General features: G+C 42.4%; 1 protein-coding gene across 3 annotated transcripts in view; it reads right to left on the bottom strand.

Moving 5' to 3' along the window:
* Positions 1-14,939, bottom strand: part of MANBA (mannosidase beta) — a 55,705-nt gene extending 40,766 nt beyond the window's left edge. For all 3 annotated transcript variants that reach the window (XR_007773241.1, XM_050944495.1, XM_050944496.1), the window contains exons 1-5: positions 14,646-14,939; positions 9,118-9,212; positions 8,514-8,619; positions 5,638-5,808; positions 2,582-2,705 (exon numbers count right to left, since the gene is read on the bottom strand). Coding sequence is in view for 2 of the 3 variants with exons in the window: in XM_050944495.1 (XP_050800452.1) it covers positions 2,582-2,705; positions 5,638-5,808; positions 8,514-8,619; positions 9,118-9,212; positions 14,646-14,831 (682 nt within the window). In the remaining variant the exon portion in view is untranslated. The remainder of the gene's footprint in view (positions 1-2,581; positions 2,706-5,637; positions 5,809-8,513; positions 8,620-9,117; positions 9,213-14,645) is intronic.
* Positions 14,940-17,425: the final 2,486 nt, after the last annotated feature.

Genomic DNA, 17,425 nt, shown 5'->3' with positions numbered 1-17,425 from the left:
TGTCTGGTACAGATGACTGGACACTGTACAGGTCCCCCTTCAACCGGACTTTCTGGTAGACAATCAGATATCTGGCAACCCTACCCTCCATGTCACTAGACAAAATGAACTGAGTTATGCTGGGGATGAACTGGGCCCACTGTGTCCAAACCTGATGGGTCCGTGTGCTTGTTTTTCCTTTGTCACTGAAGCGTGCTAGATGAAACATGCTAATGATACTTGTCTGCATCTCTCTGCACTTATACCAAAGTGTTCTCTTGCTTAAAGAATGATTCATAAACAAGGTAATCTGGTAAAAGGGGTATCTCCAACTAACGTTTGCTGAAACTTCCTGTTAATGTGTTAACTTTGGGTAATTAAGTTATGTATACCCAAAGGCTGTCTACTCCTTTACTTTGCATAAACCAGCTGAATATTCTTCCTGTGGGTGGGGTTCTCAAGTGTAACCGATGAACATCTATGCAGCTCTTTGGACGCCTGTTAAGAGGTGTGTGTGTGTGCGCGCGTGTGCGTGCGTATTTCCTCACAGGAGTCAACCCTCTTGGAGTGGGTGTGGGCCAGCAGAGCCTAGTGATGGCAAATGGAGGTACCTGGTAGTGTTCCTGTAGTAGTCTCAGCTGTGGCCATGTATTTCTTACCCTTCCTCTTGTAACAAAGATATTGGCAAAACACAGCTGAATACTGTGCATGCACAAAGGCAAATCAAAACAGGGGAGACTTAGTATTTTATTATTATTATTATTATTATTATTACTACAAGAAAATTTGCACTGGTCTAATCATTTTTCCTGCTTGTGTTTCTTCCACTGGTCTTTCTGCCTGTACAGTAATATAACAATGCAAGAACCACTGAAAAAACAGGACTACAAAACCCTTTTGTTTAATCTCCATTGTTAACTGCCAATTTCCCCTCTGTGTGTATCATATCTACTTCCTTCTGATAGTTAAGTTGCAGTATCTCCATTTTGATCTGGGATAAAAGAGAAAGCAGCTTCTCTCAAAACAAAATTAATCCCTGGTGTAACTTCACTGGCTTAAGAGAATTCATTGGGATGAATTTGGCCCAAAGCTGACATCCTGCCTGCACAGAGGGCATGATTTTCCGAAGTGCTGAGCACCCAAAATTCACATTGAAATCAATGAGAGCAGTGGGTGGGGAAAATCAAGGTTAGAGACACTACATAAAAGGTCAAAAACATCAACTTTCCCCCAGATACACTTTTCCCCCTCCCTTCCCCAGGCATGAGAGGCCAAGTCATTGCTGAACTCCAGGCACTAGATGGCAAAAAAGGGGAACAAGGGCTCCTTTAGAGATCAAGTGCTCAGGAGGCTATGACTCAACAATCTGGCAAGCAACACAAGTGACTGTGCTGTTTCAACACAGCACAAGTTGCTGATTCGTTGTTTATTCTTCCAAATTTCAGTCTCTTAATTTTAATGAGCTCAGTCACCAGGTTGGACTCCAAAAGCTTTGTCTGCCAAATGAGAGGGCTCTGCTGCCTTATCCAACAAGCCATCCCTTGGCTGCCAGCAGGTGGGGTTGTGGGGCTGTGGGTGGAACCAGGCAGCACTTACATATCTGAACTTCCCAGAAGCTGTACTGAGTCTATGCTGAGGCTTTCCATTGAAATCTCAACTACGTTAATTCTGGCTGAGAGCTGGAGCTATTTTTGGAAGCTATAAAAGCATCCAGGGAAGTGACGTCTTCCCCTTCCATTTAGACACAACATCTTTCTTCGTAAAGTGTAAAATTCAGGCCAGTGAAGAGGGCACACACACTACCCACCCGCTCTATGTTAAGTGGGTCTTGCCTGGAGCTGGAGGGTAGTGTGGGTGGTCTCTACTGGTATGCATTACACTTGCAGACAGTTGAAACAGAAAATAAACTAATTTTGTTCAGCTTCCACAATCTTCAATATAAATGAAAGACAAACAAATGGCAGAGCCAGGCAAGGAAACCGGCTAGGTGGCAAACATGCAATGGGAAGTCCTCTCAAACTGCAGCTTGAGAAAAACAATCCTTGCACATTATAGTTGCTTTTCTGTTCCAGTCTCTTCCACGAGCCCTGAAATTTCAGCACTGTTGAAACTGTGCTGACATGCACTTGTCCACTCAAAACAGAACTACTGCTCAAACAGCAGCACTATCCGTTTGGGTTTTTTTAAATGAAAGTGTAAGAGTCAGGGGAGAAAAGAGAGCAATTTATATGGGAAGTCTGGGGATTGGTCCTGCTTTGAGCAGCAAGTTGGACTAGATGACCTTATGAAGTCCCTTCCAACCCTGATATTCTATGATTCTAGGACAGAGATAAATCACTATTAAAAACCTAACACACATTTTTTTGGGTGCAATGCTGGTCTCTTTATGCAATACAGAGTTTGCATTCTGGACTTTTTATAATTTTACCATTATTATTTATACTTCTGTAATGAGATCTGGACTCCATTGTACTCAGCACTGTCCATACAAACAACAAAAAATAGTTCTTATGTTCCTATTCCAATTACTAAGTAACTTAGAATAAGATGGCTGTATTTCTCAAGTGAAACAAGAATAAAGGGTAATATCATCATGACTTACCATAGCTGGGGGTCAAAGTGAAGTAGATCAGGTGACAAAAGTTATAGGCTTCAATTCTAACATCTTTCCAAATTCCTTGACTGGGAAAAGAGGGACCCCAGTCCCAACTGAATGAACATTGTTCCTGGAATACAGGAAGATGTATCACAAGTATGTATTTTTCACATGGAACTATTATTGTTCAAGAAAATAAACAGACTCTTTATAAAAATTAGCTACTGTATCTAAATAAAATATTCCTATAAACCAAATAAAAGGTTCTCCAATTTCCAATAACTCAGGAAGAACGTACAGTATCTTTTCCTTCCTCTTTGGCTAAAATCTGCTGAGAGTTAAAACTATACAAAATCAGTGGAAGAGCAAAATCACAACTACCCTCTCCCTTAAAAAAACAAACAAATGAACAAACAAAACAAAAAACAGCAAAAAATTCAATAGCACCAAACCAGCAGTTACTCTCAAAACAGTTCTGACTTACCCACAGTCTTAAAGTCAACCTTTAATTTTAAATTAAGAGACAAAGAAAGGAACAGCACATTGATGTATAAAGGTGTTTACAATAATTTAAAGGGACACTATCAACCAAATATCACGGGAGCATGAAAATGTTATGTCTACTATTGTTACCAGTAACACAGACTAGTGTAACTGAAAGAAATCAGAGACTCAGTGTGTTTGTTTGGTGTGTTTTGTGTATAATCAGGTTTACACTTTCTCCCTTTTGTTTGCACAGTTCTTTCGTACAGCAAAAGGTAGACAAAAAAACAAACAAAAAAAACACATTTAAAAAATAGGAAAATGTCATTGTGACTACACAAATTGGCAGAATTAAATACTCATGGCCAAGCATAGAATCTGAAACTACCTTCAGTTTATTTTTAAAAACTGACTAGATTTTTAGTCAATAGCATCCCTTTAAGACATCTATTGAGCTGACCTCCAAGCTCCAGAATGTCCTCCCCCTTGTGCAAATACAATAGATCTTGTTAAAGTCTTGTACAGTGACCTACCACTCTAAATTTAGAGACCAATAATTTACAGCTGAAGCATACTAATTTTGGCAAGCAACACGGTGTTAGTCAAGCCTATTCCCTGCATCACAGGAGTCAGCTTGCATGTCTATCAAGTTGCAAAAGCTTCTTCTAGGAAGAAAGCAATGAACCAATTTCAAATTTAACAGCAGGGACAACCAGTTCTTAGATAACAGTCCTGACAGGAAAAAGCTTTTTCTTTTTAAAAACTGTATCACTGATAAACAGTCAAGATTTATTAATATAATCCCTTATATTTTCACCAGCTATTGTAAAAAGCCACCAGAGCAACATGCTCATCTTGATGTATTAAAAGGTATATTTTCAGTGTGGGCTTGGGGTGATTACGCCACAAGACTCCCATGAAGATTTAGATGAGTTTAATATTCTTAATACTGAACCTCATACACATATACATAGTGTTCCATTACTTTAAAATGGTAAGACTCAAACGAACTTTAAAAATGTTGTGTTTGTTTATTTTCAAATGTGGCAGATCTGCTGTTATACCCATATGTTTGAAATGAAAGCCGTTTTAGGAAACATTCCAAGTAATTTGCAAGTAAAGTAATGCAATTCCTTTGAGGATAAAATCACTAAAGGTACTTTCCTCAAGTCTTACTTGTTTAAATATATAGCCCAGTAAAGTATAAAAATAATTTCTAGCAATTTCACCTCTATAAATAGGATTACAGCTGTTCAAGCTTCTTCCCCTCTGGACTGATTTCTAACAAACATAGTGGAAACAACATATGGACTCTGCAGGATTAAACAACTCTCCAAGTTTTAATTAACCTTCATGATAAAAGTGAACCCCCTATACTTCTCCATACTTAGGTATTAAATTCAACCATAGCAAGGATAATCAGGGTTGGCCCAGAGATTAATGCTTAGTTCTGCTATAGTTCCAATTGCAATCCGTAGGGATTGCAATGGTTGTGAAGGCAATGTCTTCCTCAGCTCCAAGAAGAGAAGCGAACTGAGTGCTTTGGGGAACAAGGCACCAAGCCCTCTGTTGACAGGTTCCAGAGGAAATACATTCAGTTATAGATCAGAAGGATTCTGGGCATGTCGTCTGAGGTAATTGAAAATGGAGGATCTGTAGGTCTCTGTTGAGAATACAGGGGTCACTTAGCAGGGAAGGCATTTAAACTGTGACAGACCAACAAAGGAAAAGCAATTCTGAAACTCGTTGTTTTCCCAGTTGTGCCTCGTTACTGCAAGGCTCTTTCAGAACAGTGTGAGATCCTACACAGAAGATATTCTGCCACAGGTAGTTATGACAGCATGCACTAAAAACTTACTGTTTCCCATCTTTGGTAGTTTTGTGCTAGTCTGTAATTTTACATATATATATAATCACACTTCACAATACCTTAAGATGAAAGTGGGCTCTCCGTTAGATAACTCTTGTCGGTACATGCCAGAGCTGCACAGTATAAATAGCACAGCACATGAGCAATGGCAAACACTGACAAAGCTGCTTGGCTGAGATTTTCCATAGCTTTGGCAATAAACTCTGGCACTCAGAACAGCTAACTATTGTCATTATTCCTTGCTAAACTCACCAAGTGGATAGATTGATAGTGACTACACAATCTGCCCCTCACAGAAACACCCTTCTGGGTAGTATCAGAGGGGTAGCCGTGTTAGTTTGGATCTGTAAAAGCAGCAAAGAATCCTGTGGCACCTTATAGACTAACAGACATTTTGGAGCATGAGCTTTCGTGGGTGGATACCCACTTCGTCAGATGCATGATAACCCTTCTGGCTGTCAGTCTGCTTGCTGACATATTGACAAAGATAACCTTTTAAAAATTCTTGTCACACAGATAGCTACCCCGGTCTTTTTATGCTTCTTACAGAGTAGGTCTATATTTTTGATTATGGGATTTTTTTGCTATGAAAAATATGCCCTAATTATGAAATTACACCAGAGGTTTCAGAATGCATTTATAATGACAGTACATAGTGCATTCCTGCATCCAAGCCTCTAGTCACATACACACATGATCTTGCTCTTACCTTTCTGATGAAATTAACATGGCACTCCCCTTTCTGCACAGGTGGAGGGCACTGTGGAGGCACACTGTATGCTCTGTGAGATCTGCTCTGCTTTGCTGCATATGAAATGGCTGATAAGAAACGGACCTCAATAAAATTGACCTCCTTGATTACACTGGTAATATCAAAGCTCTGCACCAGGAAAAAACAAAAACAAAACGGTATACCACTGAAGGTTAGCTGTGAGGTTTATAAAGATTGGTATATTCCTTTTAGACCATATAGATATTATTTGAATATGTTTGTAAACTAGTCTTTATAGGTTGCAGGTCTGGTGGAAAAGAAAATTAGAATATTTCTCTAACTAAGAAAAAAGGCACACTAAGTCCTACATGTAGCTCCTTCTGGGCAACCCCCTCGGCCTCACTGCAATCAATAGGAGTCTATGGGTATGTCTATACAGCCCGCAGAAGAGAGCCTCCCAGCCCAGGTTGACAGATTTGAGCTAGCAGGTTCACACTAGCACTCTAAAAATAGCTATGCAGACAACACTTTGAAGATGTAGCTTGGGCTATGAAGCATGAGGAGAGCGGCTGAACTTCAGAGCCTGATCTTAGGTAAAGTGAGTACTGAGCTGCACCTGATACAATCCTCTGCTGCCGAGGTATAGTACGGTTCCCCATCCCTCCACTCCCATCTCTAAAATATACATACACTAGCAGCTCTGCATTGAGAAAAGAACTCTCTGTAGGACTTATTTATTGACCTGTTAGGCATGGGATGGGCAAACTATGGCCCACGGGGACACACCTGGCCCTCCAGGCATTTTAATCCGGCACTCGAGCTCCCGCTGGGGAGTGGGGTCGGGGACTTGCCCCAATCCGCGCGGCTCCTGGAAGCAATGGCATGTCCGCCCTCTGGCTCCTACACATAGGGACAGCCAGGGGGCTCTGCACTCTGCTCCCACCTCAAGCATCATCCCCACAGCTCCCAGGAACTGCAGCCAATGGGAGCCGCAGGGGTGGTGTAGGAGCCACGGGGGGACATACCATTGTTTCTGGGAGTGGCTTAAGATAATTGCAGCCCGGAGCTTGCCTCCTGACCTCCTCCCACACCCCAGCCCCAGCCCTGATCTCCCCCGCCCTCCAAATCCCTTGGTCCCAGCCCAGAGCATCCTTCTGCATCCCCAACCCCTCATCCCCAGCCCCACCCCAGAGCCCGCACCCCCAGCTGGAGCCCTCCTGCCCCCCAACCCCCAATTTTGTGTGCATTCATGACCCACCATACAATATCCATACCCAAGTGTGGCCCTTGGGCCACAAAGTTTGCCCACCACAGTGTTGGACCCTCCTCTATTTGTGGATGGACAGAAAGGTACATATTTAGTTTTAAAACTCTTATGCTCACACCACTATACCCACCCCTCAATTTAATTTCACCTGGTAAAACAAAGATTTCAATTGGTTATTAGTGTTTTCTCCACACTATTATTTTGTGGTATGCCTGCTATTTGTTCTTGAATTTCTACCAAGCGGAAGTGCCCCTGTTCCTCTCCACAATCAGTAGCCACTGTCCTTGACCAGGCAGCAGACCACCACACAACAAATTACAACATAAGCAGCCTCCACAGAATAGATTTACCACTAAAGTATTTTACAAATGGAGCTACTGAATAGAGTAACTGACAGTCTTGCAATCCTTGGCTCTGTCCTAGTCTGTTCAACTCTACTTTATGCAGTCACTTCACAAAGCAGATGCTACCAGTGGCCTACCAAAATGAAGATCCAGAAATACTGAATTATAATACATTGCAATTCTACAGCATCTTCCATCTGAAAACTGTTTTGACACCTTCCAACATTAACTAAAACTTCACAATAAACCTGTGAAAGACAGAAGAATTAATATTCCAATGTCACAGGTGGGGAACTGAAGCACAAAAAGGCTATTTGATTTGTTCCAGGTCATGCAGGTCTGGGGCAAAGCCAAGAACAGAATCCAGATCTCCCGGGTCACAGTTCTGTGCCTCAACCATAAGACACCCTTTTCTCTAAAGCCATGAAGGTAAATGTTGAGACATCAAGAAACTAACGATCTCTGTGTGGCTCAGTTTCCCATCTATAAAATGGATATAGGCTTTCCTTTCTCACAGTCTTTATCTGTTTTGTCTATTTATACTGTAAGTTCTTTGGAGCAGGGACTGTATTTTATTAAGTGTTTTTATAGCACCTAGCACAATCTTATAATTGAAATCTACAAAATTAGTTTGTATGATTATGGCAATCCTAAAATGAGGCTGTACTGATCTTGTCATACTGATACAGACTAGGACCAAAGAGAGAACACAATGACATCAAAAAGCCTCGGAATTAGATGTGATATTAGAATGAAAGAACTAAAGAAAGAAACTGCATACAAACATTTATAAGTAAGGTTTACACTGCATGTATTTACACTTCAGAATTCACATGTAAAGCAGCAGCATTCTAATACCAATTAGTAAGCAGATTTCCAGCTAATATAACTATTTTAAGCTTCAGTTTTCCTAGAGCTGTGACAGTTCCCAAGAAGCAAGACTTATATTATTAGGTAAACTGTTCCTCTTTCCATACTTCTTCTAGATTACAACATTAAACGTTCTTTTCTAAGCCTGATCCTGCTCCCACTGGGAAGCCAATGCACCTCTCCTTCCCAGCACTGAGGTGGCTTTCTGTATGGCTCTCAGATAAAGACATTTCAAACCCTATGACATATTATCAAGCCTAGACCATTATATTTTACTCTGGACTGAACACATTGGGGATATTACTGTGTTCATGTCTAGGTATAAACTGCTTGGCAGAAAAGTGCTTTGAGACAACTGTAGAATTGCCTTTAGAAATACCAGCATTACTCACATATCTGTTGAACATGTTGTCCGTTCTCCCAACAGTGACATTATTGATCAGGATTTGCGCTACTGTATCTACTCCCTCGAAAACCAAATTCACTTTCTGCCATTTCCTATGAATGACGACACAAGAATGTAAAATTATTAGGGTACTTTGAATTAACTACACATGAGAGAGTCAATACTGAAATCTATGTCCCCAGTATCCTGAATAGCAGCTGTTTCAATGGGTTACAAAAATACTTTCCTCAGAGTAGCCATCTTTATCATTTCAAATTAAAATGACAGCTGCCATGGATCAGACTCACAATATAGCACAACATCCCATGTTCAATAGATATCAGATGTGTGGCTGCTTGCTTTCTATCAGCTTTGTTATTACATTTCAGCAGTTGGCAATTTGTACACCATTTTTTGACAATGGGGAAAAAAAATCTTGGGGAAAAAAAAAAAGAAACCCACTAAGTGACATTTAGCAACAGGCTGAAGCTTATATCCCATTACAGAATTTGGTTTATTACATCCGAAAGAAGTAGGTGGATTTGGGGCTGACTGATTAACAACAAGCATTTCTGCATGGAAGATAACATAAAACTATTCTTATTGCGTACCTGACATCAAAAGGGGTTTTGAATGTCCTGCTGTAAGTCCAGTTATCCAAGGAGATCCATCTGTAGGTCAGGTCATTAAACCTATAGTAAGGATCCTATTGATAGACGAACAAAAAAGATTGCAGTGTTACACAAATAAAATGAATATTGTTATCTAGTAGGTGAGCCATTTTCTTTCAGACATTCTGCAAGTGCACAATCCAATTATCTTATTTTGGTTAGCTTTAGGAGGACAGATATTTCTTCTACTTGTGAAGTGATATGTGAAAGCAACAGCTTTAGAACATTTTGACATTAACTGCATATAGGTCAAATCCTGCTTGCTGTACTCATGTTTAGAAGTAAGGGGAGCAGGATTTGGGCCTTATTTTGCTGGGCTGAAAACAGAAAAAATTCAACAGAAGTAACAATTTGAAAGGAGAGAGAGAGCTTTTGAGGGAGACTATTCCACCTTAACTACATCCTGTTTGGAATGCTCTAATCTGTTATTCATCACTTTGTCATCTTTAAAGGGGCAACACCAAGTTAAAATAATATGACACACACAAAACTACCTCCTTACCTGTGCACTGACAACATTTAACATTCTAAAAACATTTCAAAACCCTACAGTCTGGTCACTTCCTTGAAATAAATGTGCATAGGGAATGCCTCTCCAATATTTGGACCTGGGGCCGCTGAAGCAGAAAGCCGGAGGAAAACAGGATGGGACAGGGAGTTTGTGCATTACTTTCCTCCCCCAAAGACCTGCTTGGCACCTGAAAAGTGTTATCCAAAAAAAGATGTAGTTGGTTTGTGGCCCCCACTCCATCCTCTTCAGGGAGACTCCAAGAAGAGAAAGTGCTGGCAAAACAGTGCCAGAGGAGCCACAAAGATTGGGAGTTAGATGATGACAAGGGCTTCACAGCTGGTGCAGAAACATCCACATAGATATCCCTGGCCTCCTGAAGATTCTGGGGCTCTGTGGGATCAGGGACAGAGGGCAAATCCTTATTTATCTATGTTTATTTGGGTGGAAGGGAGAAGATACAGTGTTCCCAGAACAGTTTGGCAAAGACTCTTCCCATGGGTATTTCTACAGAAGAGGGTGATCAGACCTTCAAGCTATTTGTCAATTAAGCAGTTTGTTGTCTTTCTGCACTATTAGTATAGTTTCAGTCAATAAACAGTCGGTTTTATTATCAACACAATGCTGCTATGCAGGTAGCTCAAAATGTTTTCCCGCAAACATTCCCTCAAACAAAGAACAGTGAATTCAAAATTGTCCTTGTATTCATGTCTTCATATTCACTTTCCATTACTATTTTAGTGATGGAGTTTCCTGGCAGGAATGCTCATAGGAACAAAGAGTTTAAAGCAGAGATCAGAAAACATTCACAAATAAGGTCTGAAAATCATTGGAGTTTTCAAGAACAGGTTAGACAAAAGCCTATCAGGGATAGTCTAAGTTTACTTGCTCCTGCCTCTGCACAGGGGACTAGGCTTGATGACGTCTCAAGGTCCCTTCCTATGATTTCTATAATTCTATGTATAAACATAAGCAACCACTCTCAAAATTTGATCTAAGAGTTATGCTCAGCCAACCTGAATATGAAAAAATACCACATGACCTACCTACATGCCCAATCATAACTAACTGACACATCACATTTTGGATTTCAAATACAACAAACTGCAAGTGAACAATCTTAAGATCCACAATAATTCATGTAAGCAAATAATTGTAAAGAAATACAGTCAAGAAAATTGCAAAAGGGTCACAAACGTTTGAGGCTCAATTCAGCACAAATTATGTATTAATTATTCAGATCTAGTTGCAGACACACAAGGGGATGTTTGTATCTGAACAGTCTGGTTTTAATTTTATTTGGTTTACATTTCAGAAAGCTATTTCTATTATTAGCTTCTGTAAAACCTTTAACAAAAAATAAAGCTTGGGCCAAAACTACATGGCAATGATCCCTTCAGCTGCAGGAGCATATGTGTAGTACACTGATGACTAGACTTTTTCATGAAGCTTTATGCGTGTGTGCGCAGGTACGTGCAATCTGAAGCCTGATGCCATCAATGCCACTGTTCTAGATTGTTAAACATGCTGCAGTTTTGTTCAGTTTTCTGCCCAGAACAGCGATTACTAGCTCAAGATTATTTTATTCATTCATCCATTCATCCAAAACTTCTTTCAATGATCAGTCCTGCCCCATTGCTTTGGTTGATTAGATCATCATGTCCTAGGCCTGAGACAACCCACAGTAAGGAATTTCTTGGGTTCTGTTTCCCGAGCCATCAACTCTAGACCACTAGTCTGAATTTAGCCCACTTGATAGTGACCAAACATTGCTATCGTTGAATGACTGTACAGTATCCTATCTGAAGTGAGCTGGTATTCCATTTCCTACTGGATATAGTAATTTTGTTACCTGGCTTTTGGCTGGAGAGCTTTGTGCAATGTCAAAAATTTATTTTCAATTCCACCATCCAAAAACTGTACATTTATATTAGCCAATTATTTTCCTCAATGAATGCCATTTAATCCCTAGCAAAATGGGATCCTGGTCCATGACTAGGGCTCCTAGGCGTTACAGTAATATAAATAATAACTAATAATAGAACCACCTGATGGATGACATGGTTGTTCTTTGAGTGGCTCTGAAAAATACCAGCTTAAGAGAAAATGTCAAACGCAACAATTTAGACAAACTGGTAACTAAGTTTCTGGTAAAAACAGATTTAATTTTCAGAACTGCACAAGCATCACTTGTGACATATAGACACTTGAGCTCAGATATTTATGGAATTCTCTGCACTACAAATCAGAGAAGCAGCTAATACAAGAAAACAGAGACTGCATGTAAAGGCAAATGGTTGGTAAGAAAATTTGGCTACAAGAGCCCTGTCCATCAGTGCCAAGAATTTTGTAGGAGTCACCTGTCAGCAGAAATGGCATCATATAATATTTGGAGTACACATAATAGAGGATCACCATTGCTGGCATAAAGCTTTCATGCGTAAGTTACATGCTGATACATTTTGCTTGGTTGAATAAGACCTAAAAGATATTTGGCTGACTATTCTCTTTAAGCATGATGACAGAGGACATCAGCTCTGGGGAAGGGAGGAATAAAAGAGAAAGAAAAATGATCCAAGGCCAAGTATTTTCAAATTTAGGTGCCTAAAGTTAAGCTCTTAAGTCCACATTTGGACAACTTAAAAAAAGGTGCCCTAATTTTTAGAGGTACTAAGCACCAATGAACGTCACTGAAGTGAGCAGCAAATGGTCAGTACCTCTGAAAAATCATCCCATTTTTTCCCCTCACCCGGTGTTACCCAGACCTTACATATATTTGGAGAATGGTCCCTTGTAACTTTTTTATTTATTTTTTTTACATCACATCACAAGCAGCTGAGTTCCACTCCTGCCAGATGGCTCAAAGGTTTCCCCTCTCTCCCAATCAAAATAAGTCATTTTAAATGCCCACATAAGGTTTTTCACAAGTTTAACTAAACCGATGCAAATCTGTGAGTAGACAAGCCCCAAGGCTGTAGGCTAACTGACCCTGAGGGTTGACTGAAGTAAACAGGACTCCACCAAGGCACAGCGGTTCTGCCCTTCTGCATGACCGTGGCCTAAGCCCCAAATGCTTGGCTCCCGTTCAAAACTGAAATTATTGGCCCATTTACAGCAATTCAGTTAAATTAGTGACCTCACTTTCCTATTTAAAAAAGGATAGTTAAACGTTTGAGTCTTCCATTACAACATGTGTGACTCAACCCACTGGTCGTAGCTTCCATTGCCCTTAAAGGACTTATTCACAGCATTATTGCAACATCGGGCTGCACCAGCAGAGATAAGAGTCTATCAAATATAATTTCACCATTTAGGTGAAAGAGACTAGATTAACCCCAAACAAAAAACATGTGGATTGGTAGTGACACTGGGTCTGCTTCTGCTCTGAATGGATGAAAAGGGAGTTTTGTCACTGATTTATAGAACAAGAATTGGAACTCATTGTTACAGGAAAGGAGTTCTCCCAAACCTGAAAGCTAAAAGAAGCAGGAAAGGATCCAAAAATGCAAAAACTCTGAAAATCTTTTGATATGAACAATTCTCTAAAAGTAGTGAAGTATGTCGTGGTACAACATGAAAGCGAAGACTTGCCTCTTCTACAATACTACAAATCTATGCACGTTATCAAAATTCTGCAGTAGCCAACAGGGCCTTGAGGGGGTTGTTTAGTGGACTAAGCATCAGCCTTAAAATCCCCAAACTCCCTGCAAACACAACTCAAATTTCCACAGGGTCGATTCAGGATTTCACCCTTCTGAGGTAGGCAAATTGAATAAATGTGCACTCCACTGTGTGGGGCTTTAAACACCTCCGTTCTGTCTGTACCAAGTGAACATCAAAGGCACTAAGAGTGGGATGCTTTTCACAAGACATTTGTGCTGGTGTTGTTGGCCACATTTTTTGCACTCCCCCAGACTGTGCAACCGACACCCAATTTGGACTACTCAGAGACGATTGCATTTCAGTGATGCTGTCTGTATATAGCAAGATTTGGCCTCCTTTGACATTAGAGATGTGAAAAAAATATTAAATGTTGCTACAGGAATAGCCCCAGATACTGCAGTCATGCTAGTGAAACTTGCAGTGTTTGAGACAACAGTAAAGCCTTCCGCGCGTGGGACTCCCACAACAAGCTGGTGCTGAGAGCGTGCGGAGTTGGTCGATGCTACGCTAGGCTCATGAGACAGCTCATGGTGTTCGACACCATCAGATGAGGTGGTCCAGAGACATCTACACGGAACACATCACGGGTGAGAACATCGGTCAGGGCAATAACTCACTTCCTTCCTTCCTTGAAGGACTAAGGGACACACCCCACCCATACTGACTTGGACTCTAAATACATTCTATGGGTGGCGTACCCCAGACCACTTATCCACTGATGTTTTAAAAACTCCTGCACCCCAATCTGGGTCTATGCTGGTTATGTACTATGCATGCATCCTGTGAACCCTGTAACCGATACCTGTAATCCCTCATCACTTAAGCCTGACCTCAGATGTACCTTCCCTCTTAATTTGTGTAAATTTGATTTTAAGCATTAACTTTAATAACTTTGTAAATGTTTCTCAGTGGCATGGCCTTGGGGATCCCTTTCAAGTGCTCTCTGGCTACTTACCTTTTATTTCATGTTTCTACATTTGACAGAACACGAGCCCCCATATCACCACGTTTTATTCATTTCTTTTTATGCACATCCACCAAAACCACCTGAGCACTGCCCACCCCCTAAACCCCGCAGCACTGGCCTAGAGCAGGAACGGGGAGGCAGGGGAGGCAGCCCCCTGCCCTCGCCCAGGCCGATGCTCTGATCCCAGCAGCCGGACAGGCAGCCAGACAGACGGACCGAAGCACCATCTCTGGGGGCAGCGTCGGCGGGGGGTTCCTAGGCGCAGTTCGCTTTAACCCCCGGGCCGGGCCCCTGCGAGGAGCGAGCCGCAGCCCGGCGCGCGTGCAGTACCTGGATGAGGCCCTGGCGGAGTAAGGCCGTGTGAACGCAGCCGGGCACATCCCCTCTCAGCACCACCGAGCCGTTCCCGCTGCCCAGCCACCAGCTCCCTCGCAGGCTGTGCACCGCCGGGCCTGGGGGGCTGCCAGCCAGCATCCCCCGCCCCCAACAGGCAGCAAGCAGCAGAACCAGCAGCATCCCGGAAGCTACCGCGAGCCGCCCCCAGCCGGGCCCCCGGGCTCGCCGGAGGGGGCATAGGGCTCCAAAGCCCGCGGGGAAGGGGCTTAGTGCAGAGCCACAGCCGGTCTCCGCAGCTCCCGGCTCGGCGGCAGCGCTGTGCACTCCGCTTGCAGCAGGGCGCCTGCGCCGCCTCTGCAGGCCGCCCGCTGCCCCCGGGGAGAGGTAGGCGAGACTCTGGCCCCGGCCCGGGTGCAGAAGAGCCACCGCTGCTGGCCACGCGCAGCGCTAGCAGAGGGGAGCGAGGAGGAGACGCCTTCCTGGCATTTACTAGGATGAGTTGGGTTAATGCAGTGGGCAGGGCAGGCGGCCTGCATTCCTCGCCCTCCTAGCGCCCTGTGTGTTTTATTCGGAGACACGTTTAGGCGCCAGTGATGCCCCGCAGCTTGTGCCAGAGGTGGGGGGGTTACAGCTGGTGACAGTTGGAAATATGCAGACAGGCTGGCAAGTCAGTTCCTTCCCTTCAGGTCCTGCTGCTCGCAGGGTACTGGACGTGACGCTCCAGCGCTGATCTGTCTCTAACCTCCCCCTTTCAGGCTCTCAAGCGGAGGTAGTGGCAAGTGGGACTGTTGACTAAGGTAACAAATGTGTAGAATATACGCAGCAGAGGGGGGTGGGGGATGGGTGTGAGAGAGAGAGAGTCAGTCATAATTTAAGTGGCTGAGCTCCGTACTATACAGTCTCATTAAAATACCATAAGACTTGGGGGTAGTAGTTTGGTGAACCTTTGTTGAAAAAGAAGCGAAAGATCATGCTAGGCATTACAGGCCAGTCACCATTACTTTTATACTAGGGATAGTGGTTGAAACAATTATAAATGGAAATAAATCAATAAAGGACAAACCACCACAGCTTTTCCAACAGAAAGCCCCGTCTCTCTCTCTACTATAATTCTTTAACACAATAGTTGATATAATTTATATAGACTTTCAAAAGGCCTTTCACAAAGTCCATCACAATAAACAGTTACAGAAATTAAACCAGCACAGTGCAAGGTTAGACAGAAGTGTAGGAGTGGAAGGGTTATGGATCAGAAACTAATAGAAAATTAAAGTAGACACAAGTGATCAGTTTTTCCTCTGTGGGAAAAAACTAACAGCAGTATCTCCCATGTGTCCATAATCAGCTCAGTATTGTTCAATACATTTATCAGAAGTCTAGAAAACTGAGTCAACAGTCAGGTAGAAAAATGTGCAGAAATCACAAAATTATTTAAGTTAGTTAAGATTATAGAAAATTACAAGGAATTTGTAAATTACCAAACAAAGCATTGGAGCTGGGAAACACTAAGGCAGGTGAAATTCACTGTTGATCAGTTTACATAGATGTTATAGGGCCTTGGTTCTCTTCTCTGCTCTGTTTTTGTCAAATTTTGTTCAGATGGAATATTCCCCCCCCCCCCATGAAGGAGCATATGCCTTTGCCTGATGTTCTCTATCCAGCCTGAATTTTGCTTTAAAAGAATTGAAAAAGCTGTGAAATTAAGATCAAGCTGAGGTTCATGGTGAGGCATAATTAACAGAATGAGTTGTTTTACAAAGTAATGCATTATTAGATTTATACATTTGTAAAAGGAAAGGAGGAGGGATCGCTCAGTGGTTTGAGCATTGGCCTGCTAAACTCAGTGTTGTGAGTTCAATCCTTGAGGGGGCCATTTAGGGAACTAGGGTTAAAAAAAACAAAACTGTCTAGGGATTTGGCCTGCTTTGAGCAGTGGGTTGAACTAGATGATGATCTGAGATTCTATGATAATCTTGAACCAAGAGATCTGGGTCTTAGTCTCGGCCCTGTTACGTGAGTCTGATAACCTTGGTAACTTATGCAAGCCTCCTTTGTGATCTTACTGACCTCTGTCTGCATTTTCCCCATTTGAAAATAGGACAAATGGATCAGCGCAGGCAGCAATGGTAGGTAACTTGAGCCTCCCTTTTTTAGGAGCATCTAGACAGTTTGCCTCCTGAACCAGGTTACATTAGTTCTAAGGGCTGCCCTAACTTGTGCTCCTGCTTCAGTGACCCTGTGGACCACTGCAAGGACACAGAATTACCAAGGCATACAACCTCCTTTTCTCACCTCTGGCCTGTCCCTGACCCCCTGTTCTCCTCTTCCATGGTCCCTTGCATGGGCTTATGGGCCCCTGTGTGGGCAACACCAAACTGACTTAGAAAGACCACCGGCAATTGTGAATACGAGCCAATAACATCAGTGGTGGAGGGGGATTTGCACTGGTCCTCTGCATCAGGAAGATTCACATCATGAGAAGTTTACTGTGCTCCCTGAGATCCTCATATGGGCAAAGCCACAATAAGTGAAAAATATTGTTTAAATTCCACATAACCCCTTTCAGAGTGTACAAATACACAAAAGGCACTTGGATCCTAAAAACTGTATGGTTGGTTGTAATCACCTCCAGCTCAGGCTGCTGTATTTCTATAGTAGCCGTGACTCAGACCAAAGCTGCTCCTCAGAGATATTAGCAACTTAAAGGAAAACTTTTCCAGTGTATGCACTCAGCTGCAAACCAACTAGAAAGCTTTTTTTCCCCCAAACTGCCA

Source organism: Gopherus flavomarginatus, chromosome 3, assembly GCF_025201925.1.
Source record: "Gopherus flavomarginatus isolate rGopFla2 chromosome 3, rGopFla2.mat.asm, whole genome shotgun sequence".
In the NCBI taxonomy this organism is placed as follows: domain Eukaryota; kingdom Metazoa; phylum Chordata; order Testudines; family Testudinidae; genus Gopherus; species Gopherus flavomarginatus.
The sequence above is the reverse complement of the archived record's forward strand: the minus strand, read 5'-3'. Positions and strand labels throughout refer to the sequence as shown.